This window comes from Hyperoodon ampullatus (assembly GCF_949752795.1).
Source record: "Hyperoodon ampullatus genome assembly, chromosome: 14".
Classification (NCBI taxonomy): domain Eukaryota; kingdom Metazoa; phylum Chordata; class Mammalia; order Artiodactyla; family Ziphiidae; genus Hyperoodon; species Hyperoodon ampullatus.
In genome coordinates, this window is record NC_136927.1 from 63,437,744 (window position 1) to 63,453,850 (window position 16,107).

General features: G+C 40.4%; 1 protein-coding gene across 2 annotated transcripts in view; it reads left to right on the top strand.

The window, feature by feature from the left end:
* Positions 1–16,107, top strand: part of LOC307063417 (protein CBFA2T2) — a gene marked incomplete at both ends in the record, with an annotated part of 176,620 nt that overhangs the window by 130,509 nt on the left and 30,004 nt on the right. For both annotated transcript variants that reach the window (XM_079719554.1, XM_079719555.1), the window contains one exon: positions 2,357–2,598. In XM_079719554.1, coding sequence (XP_079575680.1) covers positions 2,357–2,598 — 242 coding nt within the window. The remainder of the gene's footprint in view (positions 1–2,356; positions 2,599–16,107) is intronic.

Below are 16,107 nucleotides of genomic sequence, written 5' to 3' on the forward strand. Positions count from 1 at the left end.
AGCCAAAGTTTATGAAATGAAGTTTGATACCCTTTTTTCTTAAATTGTATTTTTTATCTCAAAGTTAAACAGCCTTAGATAAAGATACTATCTTGAAGTGAAACAGATTTAAACCCAGGCTGTAATTCAAATTTCAAGATATAGACAGTAGGGGTGTGTGTGTGTGTGTGTGTGTGTGTGTGTGGTCAACCCTTTTGACCCCCATAGTTGACTATTTAGGGATGAATATGTTTTATTTCAGAAAATGTGATCATACACTTTCACTGAAGAAATTGTAAAACAGCCCATGTAAGTGTCATGGTGGCAAAAAGCATAGTAATGTATTATTTTTACAGGTTGCTTCAAAAGAGGGCAGCTCTCCAATGGCAATGGACCTTTCTGTGAACACAAAGAAATGGTACACCATTGCAGCTGATTTTCTGTATTGCTGAGGTTGAGTGTTCAGCCTTCCTTTCCAGTAGCTCTAGCGTCCTTTATTGGAAGACACAGTAGAGACACCCTCTTTTTCTCAGCCTGTTAACCTTTTATGCAGTGAGCCATACACATACAGCATACACAGTTCATAACAGCTTAGCTAATTATGATATACACAGATGTGTGTTTAATCAAGAAGTAGACAGTCTTTCAAGGCAGTATAAATACAGAAAGAAGTATAATTTGGTAAGTAAAACATTGGAAGCATGTACACGGGCAGCACAGAGCAAAGTTATTAAATCTAGTAGGAGCAGCCGAGCTTGTCAGATAATGCTTCTTCATACAGGTGATATGTTTTTAGACTTAGATTTACTTTCTTAAATTTTCAAGCCTGGATATGATTAAATGAAAAATCTATTGACACTTAGGCACTAGGTAATTTTATTTCATTCATCAGGGAAGAAGGAGCTTTGCCTCCAAGAACATAGCTCTAGAGTCGTGTTCCAAATTAAAACTACAAGAAATGACTGTTAAGAACAATGGGCAGGGACTTCCCTGGTGCTGTAGTGGTTAACAACCCACCTGCCAATGCAGGGGACACAGGTTCAATCCCTGGTCCTGGAAGATCCCACATGCCACGGAGCAACTAAGCCCGTGCACCACAACTACTGAGCCTGTGCACTTAGAGCCCGTGCTCTGCAACAAGAGAAGCCACCTCAATGAGAAGCCTGCACACCACAACAAAGAGTAGCCCCAGCTTGCCGCAGCTAGAGAAAGCCCACATGCAGCAACAAAGACCCAACGCAGACAAAAATAAAAATAAATACATAAATTTATATAAAAAAGAAAAAAGAACAACAGGCAAATAGGAAAACCGTAATTAATCACATGTATTATAATTTGAGCAGAAATATAGAATGGAAGTATCCCATATGGTATCTAGAAAATGCTATATTGAATGACCAAGAATTTGGCACTGTCAAGGCAGAGAAAAACTGATTTTGATGGACATGAATATTCTGAGTGGTCAAAGAGATATATATCTCATTGCAGGAATAGGTCACTAAACCTATAGCCTAGAAAAAAACATTTCTCACATTAACACAACTCTCTGCTTTCTGATTATCTTGTTCAAATGCTATATATATTTTCTTAATATAAATTTATTTATTTAATTTATTTTGGGCTGCATTGGGTCTTTGTTGCTGCGTGCGGGCTTTCTCTAGTTGTGGCGGGCAGGGGCTACTCTTCATTGCAGTGTGCGGGCTTCTCATTGCTGTGGCTTCTCTTATTGTGGAGCATAGGCTCTAGGTGCTCGGGCTTCAGTAGTTGTGGCATGGGGGCTCAGTAGTTGTGGCTCGCGGGCTCTAGAGCACAGGCTCAGTAGTTGTGGCGCACAGGCTTAGTTGCTCTGTGGCATGTGGGATCTTCCTAGACCAGGGCTTAAACCTGTGTCCCCTGCATTGGCAGGCGGATTCTTAACCACTGTGCCACCAGGGAAGCCCCCAGATGCTATATTTAAGTTGACTGCTTAGATTCTTTGGGAACCTGAGGTTGGGAAGGAGTTGTCACATAAAAGATGGGCGTGAGTGTCCAGTCATTGGAAATCCATATTCTACCAGACTCCTCTCATGCAGCCCATTGCAAGAAGTCTTAAAAACTACCCATCCCTCCCCTTGGCACCTGTAGAATTTAGATGTCCCTTCTCTTTGCCCTTGTAGCACTCATACTCTTCTAACACTTTATGTTATTCTGTTACCATTTTTTACCTGGCAACCTGTCTCACTATAAAGCGACATTGTTGAGGGCTGAAAACGTGTCTTGTGTACTCTTTTAACATGTGATTTAGAAAATTCAAATGAATAAATGAAGGCAAATGCAAAAAAAGAAGAAATGAACAGAGATCCTTATGTTTTGCACTTAAACCAAGTCTTTCTTTTAGTGAGCAACGGCATCAACCATTCTCCTCCCACCCTGAATGGTGCCCCATCACCACCACAGAGATTCAGCAATGGTCCTGCCTCTTCCACATCATCTGCACTAACAAATCAACAGTTGCCAGCCACTTGTGGTGCCCGGCAGCTCAGCAAGTTGAAACGTTTCCTCACCACTCTGCAACAGTTTGGCAATGACATCTCACCTGAGATTGGGGAGAAGGTGCGGACTCTCGTTCTAGCCCTGGTGGTAAGTACATCACTGTCGACCGCTGCTTGAGTATATGGCTGAAAACTGAAGCCAGCAGAGAGGTTGTACATACTTCTCCTCATTCCCTAACTTGTAGCAGTGTGGCAGATTCTACAGTCTAGATTAGTTTAACTTGTATAATAATGTTGAATCATGGATTTCAGTTGTGGATAATGTTTATCAAAGAAACAGAAGCGGGCCTCCCTGGTGGCGCAGTGGTTGAGAGTCCGCCTGCTGATGCAGGGGATACGGGTTCGTGCCCCGGTCTGGGAGGATCCCATATGCCGCGGAGCGGCTGGGCCCGTGAGCCATGGCCGCTGAGCCTGCGCATCCAGAGCCTGTGCTCCGCAACGGGAGAGGCCACAACAGTGAGAGGCCCGCGTACCGCCAAAAAAAAAAAAAAAAAAAAAAAAAAAAAAAAAAAAAAGAAACAGAAGCAAAATCTATAACGTTTACCATATTGTTTCTTATGGTATCAATTGAATTCCGATAAACAACTTTGAATTTCTCTTAAAAGTGAGTTTCAACAGGCCCACTGAGGTCCAACTAAGTTTTGTTCCTTAATATATTCAGTGCCTGGTGCATTGTTTCCAAACCAGAGAAAAAAGACAAATGGTTTAATTTTCAAGATAATAATTTGTGAAATTACAAGTTTTGTGGTCTAAATAAATAGTATCAAAGGGATTACATTCTTCAGCTCCTCATGCAAATACAATTTCTTTAGGATTTTCAAGGAACAAAGTTTTTTTTCCATACTGAGTGGCGAATCCATGATATAAGGTAGTGATCTTCTTACATTGACAGCTGGGAGGGGTTTGACTCTTAGTGTATATAAGGGACGAGCTTCCAGTTCTTAATGTTTGTAAATTGAATTCCTCAAGATGTACCTCAACTAAAAGCACACTGTGCTCCTGCATGTTACTCTCTGTATGTGATAAAGATGAATCACAGTACTAAACTTTTACCAGGCAGTTGTCAAAGTGTAATTAGGGACCCCTAGGATTTCTCGAGACCCTTTTTGGAAGTCCAGGAGGTCAAAAACATTTTCATAATAATACTAAAATGTACTTGCCTTTTGACTCTTATTCTCTCATGACTGTATTGTGGAATTTTCTAGAGGCTGCATGACATAGGATGTTGAAACAGGTTAAATGCAGAAGCAGATTAGGAGAATCCAGCTCTCTTTTCTTAAGCTAGATAGCAGAGAGATTTGCAAAACTGTACAAACAGTGCCATTCTCCTTACTACATTTTTTAACCATTTAAAAAAATTGAAGGATAGTTAACTTACAATGTTGTGTTAGTTTCAGGTGTACCGCAAAGTGATTCAGTTATATTGTTTTTCAGATTCTTTTCCATTATAGGTTATTACAAGGTACTGAATCTAGTTCCCTGTGCTATAGAGCAGGCCGGTCCTTGTTGTGTATCTATTTTATACATAGTAGTGTGTACCTGTTAATCCCAAATTCCTAATTTATTCCTTCCCCACTTTCCCTTTTGGTAACCATAGTTTGTTTTCTATGCCCGTGAGTTATTTCTGTTTTGTAAACAAATTCATTTATATCATTTTTTTAGGGTCAACATTTAAGTGACAATTGGAATTCCCTGGCCGTCCAGTGGTTAGGACTCTGTGCTTTCACTGCTATGGGCCATGGTTCAATCCCTGGTTGGGGAACTAAGATTCTGCAAGCTGCGCCACACAGCCAAAAAAAAAAAAAAATTTCAGTGATATCATATGCTATTTGTCTTTTTCTGCCTGACTTACTTCACTTAGTATGATAATCTCTTCCTAGATCCATCTATATTGCTGTAAATGGCATTATTTCATTCTTTTTTATGACTTAGTAATATTCCATTGTGTGCATCTTCTTTATCCATTCATCTGTCAATGGACATTTAGGTTGTTTCCATGTCTTGGTTATTGTAAATACTGCTGCTGTGAACATAGGTGTGCATGTATCTTTTCAAATTATAGCTTTGTCCAGATATATGCTCAGGAGCATATAACAACTCTATTTTTAGTTTTTTGAGGAAACTCCATACTTTTCTCCATAGTGGCTGCACCAATTTACATTCCCACCAACAGTGGGAATGTCAAAGCAAAAGGAGGTTTCCTTTTTCTCCATACCCTCTCCAGCATTTATTATTTGGAGACTTCTTAATGATGGCCATTCTGACCAGCATGAGATGGTACCTCACTGTAATTTTGATTTGCATTTCTCTAGTAATTTTCAGTGTTGAGCATCTTTTCATGTGCCTGTTGGCCATCTTCTTTGGAGAAACGTCTATTTTGGTCTTCTGCCTACTTTTTTTTAATTGGGTTGTTTGTTTTTTTGATATTAAGCTATATGAGCTGTTTGTATATTTTGGAGATTAATCTCTTGTCAGTTGCATTGTTTGCAAGTCTTTTCTCCCCGCCTGTAGATTGTCTTTTCATTTTGTATATGGATTCCTTTGCTGGGCAAAAGCTTTTAAGTTTAATTAGATCCCATTTGTTGATTTATTTTTTTATTTCCTTACTCTAAGAGATGGATCCAAAAAAATATTGCTGTGATTTACGTCAAAGAGTGTTCTGCCTATGTTTTCCTCTAGGAGTTTTACAGTATCCAGTCTTATATTTAGGTCTTTAATCCATTTTGGGTTTATTTTTCTGTATGGTGTTAGAGAATGTTCTAATTTCATTCTTTTACATATAGCTGTCCAGTTTTCCCAGCACCACTTATTGAAGAGACTGTCTTTTCTGCGTTGTATATTCTTGCCTCCTTTGTTGTAGATTAATTGAGCATAAGTGCATGGGTTTATTTCTGGGCTTTCTATCCTTTTCCATTGATCTGTGTGTCTGTTTTTGTGCCAGTACCATACTTTTTTGATTACTGTAGCTTTGTAGTAGAGTCAAGTTAGGGAGTGTGATTCCTCCAGCAGTTTTTTTTCTCAAGATTGTTTTGGCTATTCGGGGTGTTTTGTGTTTCCACACAAATTAAAAAATTTTTTGTTCCAGTTCTGTGAAAAATGCCATTGGTGATTTGATAGGGATTGCATTGAATCTGTAGATTTCCTTGGGTAGTATGGTCATTTGAACAATATTCATTCTTCTAATCCAAAACAAGGCATATCTTTGCATCAGTTTGTGTCATCTTCAGTTTCTATCATCAGTGTCTTATCGTTTTGGGGTACAGATATTTTCCCTCCTTAGGTACATGTATTCTAGGTATTTTATTCTTTTTGATGCAGTGTTAAGTGGGATGGTTTGCTTAATTTCTCTTTCTGATATTTTGTTGTTAGTGTATAGAAATGCAACAGATTTCTGTATACTAATTTTGTATCCTGCAACTTTATTGACTTCATTGATGAGCTCTAGTATTTTTCTGGTAGCATCCTTAGGATTTTTTGTATGTAGCAAAATGTCGTCTGCAAACAGTGACGGTTTTGCTTTTACTTTTCCAGATTGGATTCCTTTTATTTTTTTTTCTTCTCTGATTGCTGTGGCTGGGACTTCGAAAACTATGTTGAATAAAAATGGCAAAAGTGGGAATCCTTGTCTTGTTCCTGATCTTAGAGGAAATGCTTTCAGCTTTTCACCCTTGAGTATGCTGTTAGGTGTCGGTTTGTCATATATGGCCTTTATTATGCTAAGTAGGTTCTCTCTTTGCCCACTTTCTGAAGAGTTTTTTATCATAAATGGGTGTTGAATTTTATCAGAAGCTTTTTCTGCATCTGTTGAGATGATCATATAGTTTTTATTCTTCAGTTTGTTAATGGGTGTGTAACATTGATTAATTTGTGGTGATCATGGTGTATAATCCTTTTAATGTACTGTTGGATTCTGTTTGCTTGTATTTTGTTGAGGATTTTTGCATCTGTGTTCATCAGTGGTATTGGCCTGTAATTTTCTTTTTTTTTTTTTGTAATATCTTTATCAGGGTGATTGAGACCTCATAGAATGAGTTCAGAAGTGTTCCTCCCTCTGCCATTTTTTGGAATAGTTTCAGAAGGATAGGTATTAACTCTTCTTTAAATGTTTGGTACAATTCACGTGTGAAGCCATCTGGTCTTGGACTTTTGTTTGTTGGGAGTTTTTAAGTTGCCTATTTAATTTCTTTTTTTTAAAATTTTATTTATTTTTGGCTGTGTTGGGTCTTTGTTGCTGCGTGCGGGCTTTCTCTAGTTGTGGCAAGTGGGGGCTACTCTTTGTTGCGGTGCACGGGCTTCTCATTGCGGTGGCTTCCCTTGTTGCGGAGCACGGTCCCTAGAGCATGCGGGCTTCAGTAGTTGTGGCTCACAGGCTCTAGAGCGCAAACTCTGTAGTTGTGGCTCACTGGCTTAGTTGCTCTGCGGCATGTGGGATATTACCAGACCAGGGATCGAGCCCATGTCCCCTGCATTGGCAGGCAGATTTTTAACCACTGCGCCACTGGGGAAATCCCAGGTTGCTTATTTAATTTCATTACTGGTAGTTGTTCGGTTCATATCTTCTGTTTCTTCCTGGTTCAGTCTTGGCAGATTGTACATTTCTAAGAATTTGTCCATTTCTTCTAGGTTGTCCATTTTATTGGTATATAGCTGCTCCTAGTAGTCTCTTAAGATCCTTTGTGTTTCAGTGGTGTCAGTTGTAACTTCTCCTTTTCTGATTTTATTGATTTGGTCCCTCTCCCTTTTTTTTCTTGATGAGGTTTATCAATTTTGGTTATCTTTTCAGAGAACCAGTTTTTAGTTTCATTGATGTTTTCTTTTTTTTTTTTTTTTTTTTAGTCTCTACTTCATTTATTTCTGCTGTGATCTTTATGATTTCTTTCCTTCTACTAACTTTGGGTTTTGTTTGTTCTTCTCTAGTTGCTTTAGGTATAAGTTTAGGTTGTTCATTTGAGATTTTTCATGTTTCCTGAGGTAAGCTAGTATCACTATAAACATCCCTCTTAGAACTGCTTTTGCTGTGTCCCATGGGTTTTGGATTGTTGTGTTCTCGTTTTCATTTGTCTCTAGGTATTTTTTTATTTCCTCTTTGATTTCTTCAGTGATCCATTGGTTGTTCAGTAGCATGTTGTTTAGCCTCCAAGTGTTTGTGTTTTAAAAGATGCTTGATATGATTTCAGTTTTGTTAAATTTACCAATTTCTTGCCCATCGTGTGATCTGTCCTGGAGAATGTACCATTTACATGTGAAAAGAATTTGTATCCTGCTACTTTCAGATGGAATGCCCTATAAACATCAGTTAAGTCCATCTGGCCTAATGTGTCATTTAAGGCCTGTTTTTCCTTACTGATTTTCTGTCTGGATGATCTGTCCATTGGTGTAAATGGGGTATTAAAGTTCCCCACTATTATTGTGTTACCATCAGTTTCTCCTTTTATGTCTGTTAACATTTGCCTTATAAATTGAGGTGCTCCTATGTTGTGTGCATATGTATTTACAATTGTTCTATCTTCTTCTTGGATTGATCCTTTGATGATTATGTTTGTTTGTTTGGTTTTTCTTGGCCACTCTCCTTAGCTTGTGGGATCTTAGTTCCTCGACCAAGGATTGAACCCAGGCCCTCGGCAGTGAGAGCACAGAGTCCTAATTACTGGACCACTAGGGAATTCCCAGTCATAGCCTTTTTCTTTCTTTTTTTAAATTTTTTATATATTTATTTGTTTATTTATTTGGTTGCACCAGGTCTTAGTTGCAGCAGGTGTGTTCCTTAGTTGCAGCTTGGTGGCTTCTTAGTTGTGGCATGCAAACTCTTCATTGCGGCATGCATGTGGGATCTAGATCCCTGACGAGGGATCGAACCCAGGCCTCCTGCATTGTGAGCGCGGAGTCTTCCACTGCAACACAAGGGAAGTCCCCACAGTCTTTATTTTAAAGTCTCTCTTGTCTGATATGAGTATTGCTACTCTAACTTTCTTTTGATTTCCATTTGCATGGAATACCTCTTCCTATCTCCTCACTTTCAGTCTGTATTTGTCTCGAAATCTGTAGTGAGTCTCTTGTAGGCAGCATATATATATGGGTCCTGTTTTTGTATCCATTCAGCAGTCTGTCTTTTGGTTGGAGCATTTAGTCCATTTACATTTAGAGTAATTATTGTTATGCATGTTCGTATTGCCATTTTGTTAATTGTTTTGGATTTGGTTTTGTAGGTCTATTTTTCACCTTTCTTCTTTTGTTCTCTTCTGTGGTTTGATGACTATCTTTAGTGTTGTGTTTGCATTCCTATTTCTTTTTTGTATGTATATTTATTATAGATTTTGTAGAGCAGCCTGTATATATAGGTTTTTGTATAGCAGGTTTTTGTATAGCAGCCTATACATATATACATGCTTGTGTTAAGTTGCTGATCTCTTACTTTCAAATGGGTTTTAGATACCCTGCATTTGTACTCTGCTCCCCTCAAGATTATTGTTTTTTCTATTATATTTTACATCTAACTGTTCTGTGTGTTTCTTTTCTTTTTAAAAATTTATTTTATTTATTTATTTTTGGCTGCATTGGCTCTTTGTTACTGCGTGTGGGCTTTCTCTAGTTGTGGTGAGCAGGGCTTACTCGTAGTTACAGTGTGCGGTCTCCTCATTGTGGTGGCTTCTCTTGTTGCAGAGCACAGGCTCGAGGCGTGCGGCTTCAGTAGTTGTGGCACACGGCTCAGTAGTTGTCGCTTGCGGGCTCTAGAGCGCAGGCTCAGTCGTTGTGGCGCATGGGTTTAGCTGCTCTGCGGCCTGTGGGATCTTCCAGACCAGGGCTTGAACCCATGTTCCCCGGATTGGCAGGCAGATTCTGAACTACTGTGTCACCAGGGAAGTCCATTTTGTGTGTTTCTTAACTGCTTGTTGTTGATACAGAAATTTTACTACTTTTATCTTTTAACTACCTCCCCAGTAGCTTTGTATATGGATGATTTCCTACCTTTATTATATATTTGCCTTTACCAGTAGGCTTTTCCATTTCATAATTTTCTTGTTTCTAATTGTGGCCTTTTCTTTTCTGCCTAGAGAAGTTCCCTTAGCATTTGTCATAAAGCTGGTTTAGAGTGCTGAATCCTTTTAGTTTTTGCTTGTCTGTTAAGCTTTTGATTTCTCCACCAAATCTGAATGAGAGCCTTGCTGGGTAGAGTATTCTTGGTTGTAGGTTTTTCTCTTTCATCACTTTAAGTGTATTGTGCCACTCCCTTCTGGTCTGGAGAGTTTCTGCTAAAAAAATCAGCTGATAGCCTTATTAGGAGTTCCTTTGTGTGTTATTTGTTGCTTTTCCCTTATTGCTTTTAATATTCTCTCTTTATCTTTAATTTTTGTCATTTCGATTACAGTGTGTCTTGGTGTGTTTCTCTGCAGGTTAGTCTTGTATGCCAGGGATCCCCAACCCCTGGGCCATGGACCAGTAGCAGTCCGTGGCCTGTTAGGAGCTGGGCCGCACAGCAGGAGGTGAGTGGCGGGAGAGTGAGCTAAGCTTCATCTGCCACTCCCCATCGCTCGCATTAATGCCTGAACCCTCCCATCCCCCACCCCGCCCCCTGTGGAAAAATTATCTTCCATGAAACCAGTCCATGGTGCCCAAAAGGTTGGGGACTGTTGCTGTATGGGACTCTGTACCTCCTGGACTTGGGTGACTATTTCCTTTCCCAGGTTAGGGAAGTTATCCGCTATTATCTCTTCACACATTTTCTCGGGCCCTTTCTCTCTTTCTCTACTCCTTCTGGGTCCCCTATAATGCAAACATTAGTGCGCTTGATGTTGTTCCAGAGGTCTCTTACACTGTCTTCATTTCTTTTCATTCTTTTTTCTTTTTGATGGCAGTGATTTCCACTATTCTGTGTTTCAGCTCACTGATCCATAATTCTGCCTTGTTTAGTCTACTGTTGATCCCTTCTAGTGTATTTTTCATTTCCGTCATTATATTCTTCACTTCTGTTTGGTTGTTCTTTATATTTTCTAATTCTTTGTTAAAAACTGCTAGTTTATTGCTCTCTGCATCCATTTTCCTCCCACGTCCTGTGATCATCTTTATGATCATTACTCAACTCTTTCTCGGGTCGATTGCCTATCTCCACATCACTGGTTCTTCTGGGGTTTTATCTTGTTCCTTTGTCTGAAACATTCCTCTGTCACCTCATTTTTTTTTAATGTTTATTTATTTGGCTGCACCAGGTCTTAGTTGCAGCACATGGGATCTTCATTGCCATGTGCGGGATCTTTTACTTGCAGCAAGCATGCAGGATCTTTTTTTTTTAGTTGTGGCATGCGGGGTCTTTAGTTGTGGCATGCAAACTCTCCGTTGCAGCATGTGGGATCTAGTTCTGTGACCAGGGATCGAACCCTGGCCCCCTGCATCCAGAGCACGGAGTCTTAGCCACTGGACCACCAGGGAAGGCCCTGCCTCATTTTGTCTAAATTGCTATTTGTATTTTTATGTATGTGATAGGTTAGTTATGTTTCTCAGCCTTAGAGAAGTGGTCCTCTGTCGGAAATGTCCTATGTGTCCCAGCAATGCACTCCCCTCTCATCACCCAAGGGCCACAGGCCAGCTGGTCCCAGGGTAGTGTCTCGCCTGCATTTGCAGAGTTGCAGCAAAAATCTGTATCCACCACAAGTGCTTGAAGTTATTGCCTTTTTGAAGAAAAACACACTTCTGGCAGCAAATTGCATCTCTTGTGCAATCTTGCTTAACTTCAATACTGCAGCCAACGCCATGCTGCACCAAGTGTGTATACTACATTTTTGAGATAAGTACAGTTATTTTGAAATGAGTTAATAATAAATATTGTTTAAATTCTCAGCTTTAATTTCAGATATAGTGATTATCAATAGATGTAACCCATATTAATTAGAGGGATTATGAGACTAAAATGCTTATGAACTGCTGCTTTAAAAGATGACTCAGTATTGTACAGAGGAAACCACTTTCATACAAGGCAAAATGCAATAAATGACTTTTTCATCATTTGAGATTCTATCCCTGTTGTTTTGTATAACTGTAGGTGAGTCATTGTCATTGCTGTATAATGTTTCATTGTAGGAATATACCACAGTTTGTACTTTTTGATGGACATTTGAGTTGTTTATATTTTGAGGCAGCATCAGGGTTCCCCCAGTACCACCCCCATGTCTTGAGATTTGCTAGAATTGTCCGGATTTGGCGTATAGTTGTGCTCACAGCTAAGATTTTTGTTTTTTGGCTGCATCAGGTCTTAGTTGCGGCCCATAGGATCTTTGTTGAGGCATGCGGGATCTTTCGTTACAGCGTGCAGGCTCTTCATTGTGGTGCACAGGCTTCTCTTTAGTTGTGGCATGCATGTTGTCTCTTCTCTAGTTGTGGCGCGCAGCTTCCAGAGCACGTGAGCTCTGTAGTTTGTGGCACATGGGCTCTAGATGAGGCGCACGAGCTCAGTAGTTGTGGCACGTGGGCTTAGTTGTCCTGCAGCGTTTGGGATCTTAGTTCCCTGATGAGAGATAAAACCTGCATCCCCAACTTTGCAAGGCAGATTCTCTACCACTGGGCCACCAGGGAAGTCCCTAAGATTTAATACAGAGGCATAATAAGCATACACAGCTGGATCAGAAAGGTGAGAAACACAGTTAGGATCCAGCGGAATCCATATATAGGCTTCCTTTTTCTCCTGTATGAATGGTCACACAGAGTTCACTCTTCCCCCAGCAGTGAAAATACAGCAACTTATGTGTGATGTTTCTGCCCAGGGAACCACATTAAACCCTCAATGCCCAAGGTTTTTCCTGGGGTCTGGGCACATAAGCACTCTTGGCGTAGCACGTAGGAAACTCCAGACTCATGGAAGGAAAAGTGGTGTTTAGCATCAATCAGAGTTTGTAAAAACAGTACCCCCATCCGTTAGGGAAACTTTTTGTTTGTTTGTTTGGGGTGGGAGTGGGGTCCCTTTATTGGTCAAATTTGAGAGCATTATGGAAAAGTCTTTCTGGCTCTAGACTAATAAAACTGGCCTTAAATGTCAAAATGAGTTTGAACATAATTGGAAGCAAAGTAGCCATCAGAATGTTATGCCAATTGCAGCAGCAAATTACTTTAAGTAGAGTCTGCTAAATTTCAAGAGTAAAAGAAAAAAATGACAGTTCATTTGCATGCGTGCATGCGCGCACACACACACACACACACACAGAAAGTGAATTGTTTTCTAGCTATGTAGGAATATGTTGATGTAGCCAATCATCTCTGTTAAATGGCTGTGCTTGGGGTAATGTTTCTTTTTTTTTCCAAATTTTTGAAATTGTGTCATCATGAGGAGGTGGTAAAATACATATAGCACAAAATTTACCATCTTAACCATTTTTAAGTGTACAATTCAGTGGTATTAAGTATATTCATTGTTGTGCAACTATCACCACCGTCCACCTTCAGAACACTTTTCATCTTTCAAAACTGTAACTCTGTGCCATTAAAGAGTAATTTCCCATTTCCTTCTTTCCCCGGCTTCTGTCAGCCACCATTCTACTTGACTACTCCAGGTACCTCCTATTAGTGAAATCACATAGTATTTGTCTTTTTGTAGCTGACTCATTTCACTTAGCATAATGTTGTCAAGGTTTATCCACGTTGTAGCATGTGTTACAATTTTTTACCTTGCAAGCAGGCTTTCCTAAGGTTAGCAGTTGTAGACCAGCTGTGGTAACTCTTTTCTGTACAGGGGCCATTACAAATAATGAGCATTTTTATTTATGGTACATGTGTGCAAGCACTGCACTGAACAATGGAATTGTGATTTCATAGGGTATTCATGTATATAAATTTAGTATATAAGGTCAAATGGTTTTCCCAAGTTTTATACCAATTTATAATCTCACATACTGAGATTTTTGTTCAGATCAGCGTCTTAGTCCTTTTAGGCTCTTAAAATAGAATACCGGGCTTCCCTGTTGGCGCAGTGGTTGAGAGTCTGCCTGCTGATGCATGGGACGTTGGTTCGTGCCCGGGTCCAGGAAGATCCCACATGCCGCGGAGCGGCTAGGCCCGTGAGCCATGGCCGTTGAGCCTGCACGTCCGGAGCCTGTGCTCCGCAACGGGAGAGGCCACAACACTGAGAAGCCCGCCTACCAGAAAAAAAAAAAGAATACCATAGACTCGGTGGTTTATAAACAACCAATATTCATCTCTCATAGTTCTGAAGGTTGGTAAGTCCAAGATCAAGGTGTCAGCAGATTCGGTGTCTCATGAGAGCCCACTTCCTGGTTCATAGATGGCCATCTTCTCACTGTTTCCTCACAGGGTGGAATGGGCAAGAGAGCTCCTTGGTGTCTTTTTTATAAGGGCACTAATACCATTCACTAGGGCTCTGGCCTCATAACCTAGCCACCTGCCAAAGTCCTCACTTCCAAATATCAACAAATTGGAAATGAGGTTTCAACATAGGAATTTTGAGGGCTTACAAAAACATAGTCTAAGGCTTCCCTTGTGGCGCAGTGGTTGAGGGTCCGCCTGTCGATGCAGGGGACACGGGTTCGTGACCCGGTCCGGGAGGATCCCACATGCTGTGGAGTGGCTGGGCCCGAGAGCCATGGCCGCTGAGCCTGCGTGTCCAGAGCCTGTTCTCCACAACGGGAGAGGCCACAGCAGTGAGAGGCCCGCGTACCGCAAAACAAAACAAAACAAAAGATATAGTCTATAGCAATTGATATTGAAACTATAAATATATTTGTTTACAATACAAGGTGAGGCATGTTTGTTAAATTTAATATCCATTCATTGTTAAAAAACAAACAGCAAATGACATCACACTATCAGAGGATGCCTCGAAAATAGAAGATGTAGATAAGATCTGGAGTCTTACAACATAGAACCCAAAACATCCAGGATACAGCAGAAAATCACTTGTCATACCAAGAACTGACCATCTCAAGTGGAATGAGAAAAGGTAACCAACAAACATCAGTTAAGATGACCCAGATGTTTGAAATATGTGACGGGTTTTGAAGCAGCCATCATAAAAATGCTTCAGTGAGCAGTTATCAACACAAATGAAGAAATACAAAGCCTCAGCAAGGAAATAGAAGATATAAAGAAGAACTAAATGGAAAGTTGAGAACTGACAAATATAATAATGAAATTAAAAACTCAGTGATGGGGACTTCCCTGGTGGCACAGTGGATAAGAATCTGTCTGTGAATGCAGGAGACACGGGTTCGAGTGCTGGTCCTGGAACATCCCACATGCCGCGGAGCAACGAAGCCCATGAGCCACACCTACTGAGCCTGTGCTCTAGAGACTGTGCCACAACAACTGAGCCCGCATGCCACAACTGCTGAGCCTGCGTGCCTGAAGCCCATGCTCTGCAACAAGAGAAGCCACCGCAAGGAGAGGCCCGTGCGCTGCAATAAAGAGCGAACCCTACTCACAATGACTAGAGAAAGCCCACACAGCAACAAAGACCCAATGCAGCCAAATAAATAAATAAATAAATAATTAATTAAAAATTAAAAAAAAAAACAACTCAGTGATGGACTCAACAGTAGACTGTAGAGAACAGAGGAAACAATCAGTGAACTTGAAGCTGGAATGATAGAAAACTACCCAGTCTATTTATTGGGAAGTCCACTACCCAGTCTAAACAACATACAGAAAATAAGTAAAAAAACATGGACAGAACCTCAGGGATTTCAAAGCGTCTAACAAAAGATCTGAGTCACAGTAGGAGGAGAGAAAGAACGTGGGGCTGAAATAATGCCTGAAAAGTTCCCAAATTTAACAAAAGATCCAAGCCTACAGATTCAAAAAGGCTGAGCAGACCTCAAAGAAGACACCCCATCCCAGGAATTCCCTTGTCCAGTGGTTAGGACTCCGAGTTCTCACTGCTGAGGGCCCAGGTTCAATTCTTGGTCAGGGAACTGGAATCCCACAAGCCCTGTGGTGTGGCCAAAAAAAAAAACAACAACAAAAAGACATCCCATCCCATCCCCCCAAATCTTGAAAGCAACAGAGAAAGCATCAGTAACCATGGATGCCAGAAGGAAGTGGCATATTTGTCAAGTGCTGGGAGAAAATATTGTCAACCCAGAATCTTGTATCTATCAAAAATATCCTTCTTGAATGAAGGGTAGAAGGATCAAAGTATTTTCACATGAAGTGAAGCTGAGAGAATTTGTCTTCAGCAGACCTACACTAAAATAATGGCTAGGGAATTCCCTGGCGGTCCAGTGCCAGGCTGTCACTGCCGAGAGCCCAGGTTCAATCCCCGGTCAGGAGACTAAGATCCCAGAAGCTGCAGGGCACGGCCAGAAAAAAAAAAAAGGCTAAAAGAGCTTCTTGAAACAGAAAGGAACGATAAAAGAAGGAATCTTGAAATATCAGGATAGGTGAAGGAAAAACGGAAAGAGTAAAAATATAGGTAAATACAATAGACTTTACTTCTCTTGGGTTGTCTAAATTACGTTTGATGGTTGAAGCAAAAATTATAACCTTGTCTGTTATGGTTGTCAGTATATATAAAGGAAATATTTAAGACAATTATTATAAACCAGGGAGGCTAAAGGTAGATAAGGTTTCTGTACTTCTTGGTCTTGATTTCAGTGGTGAT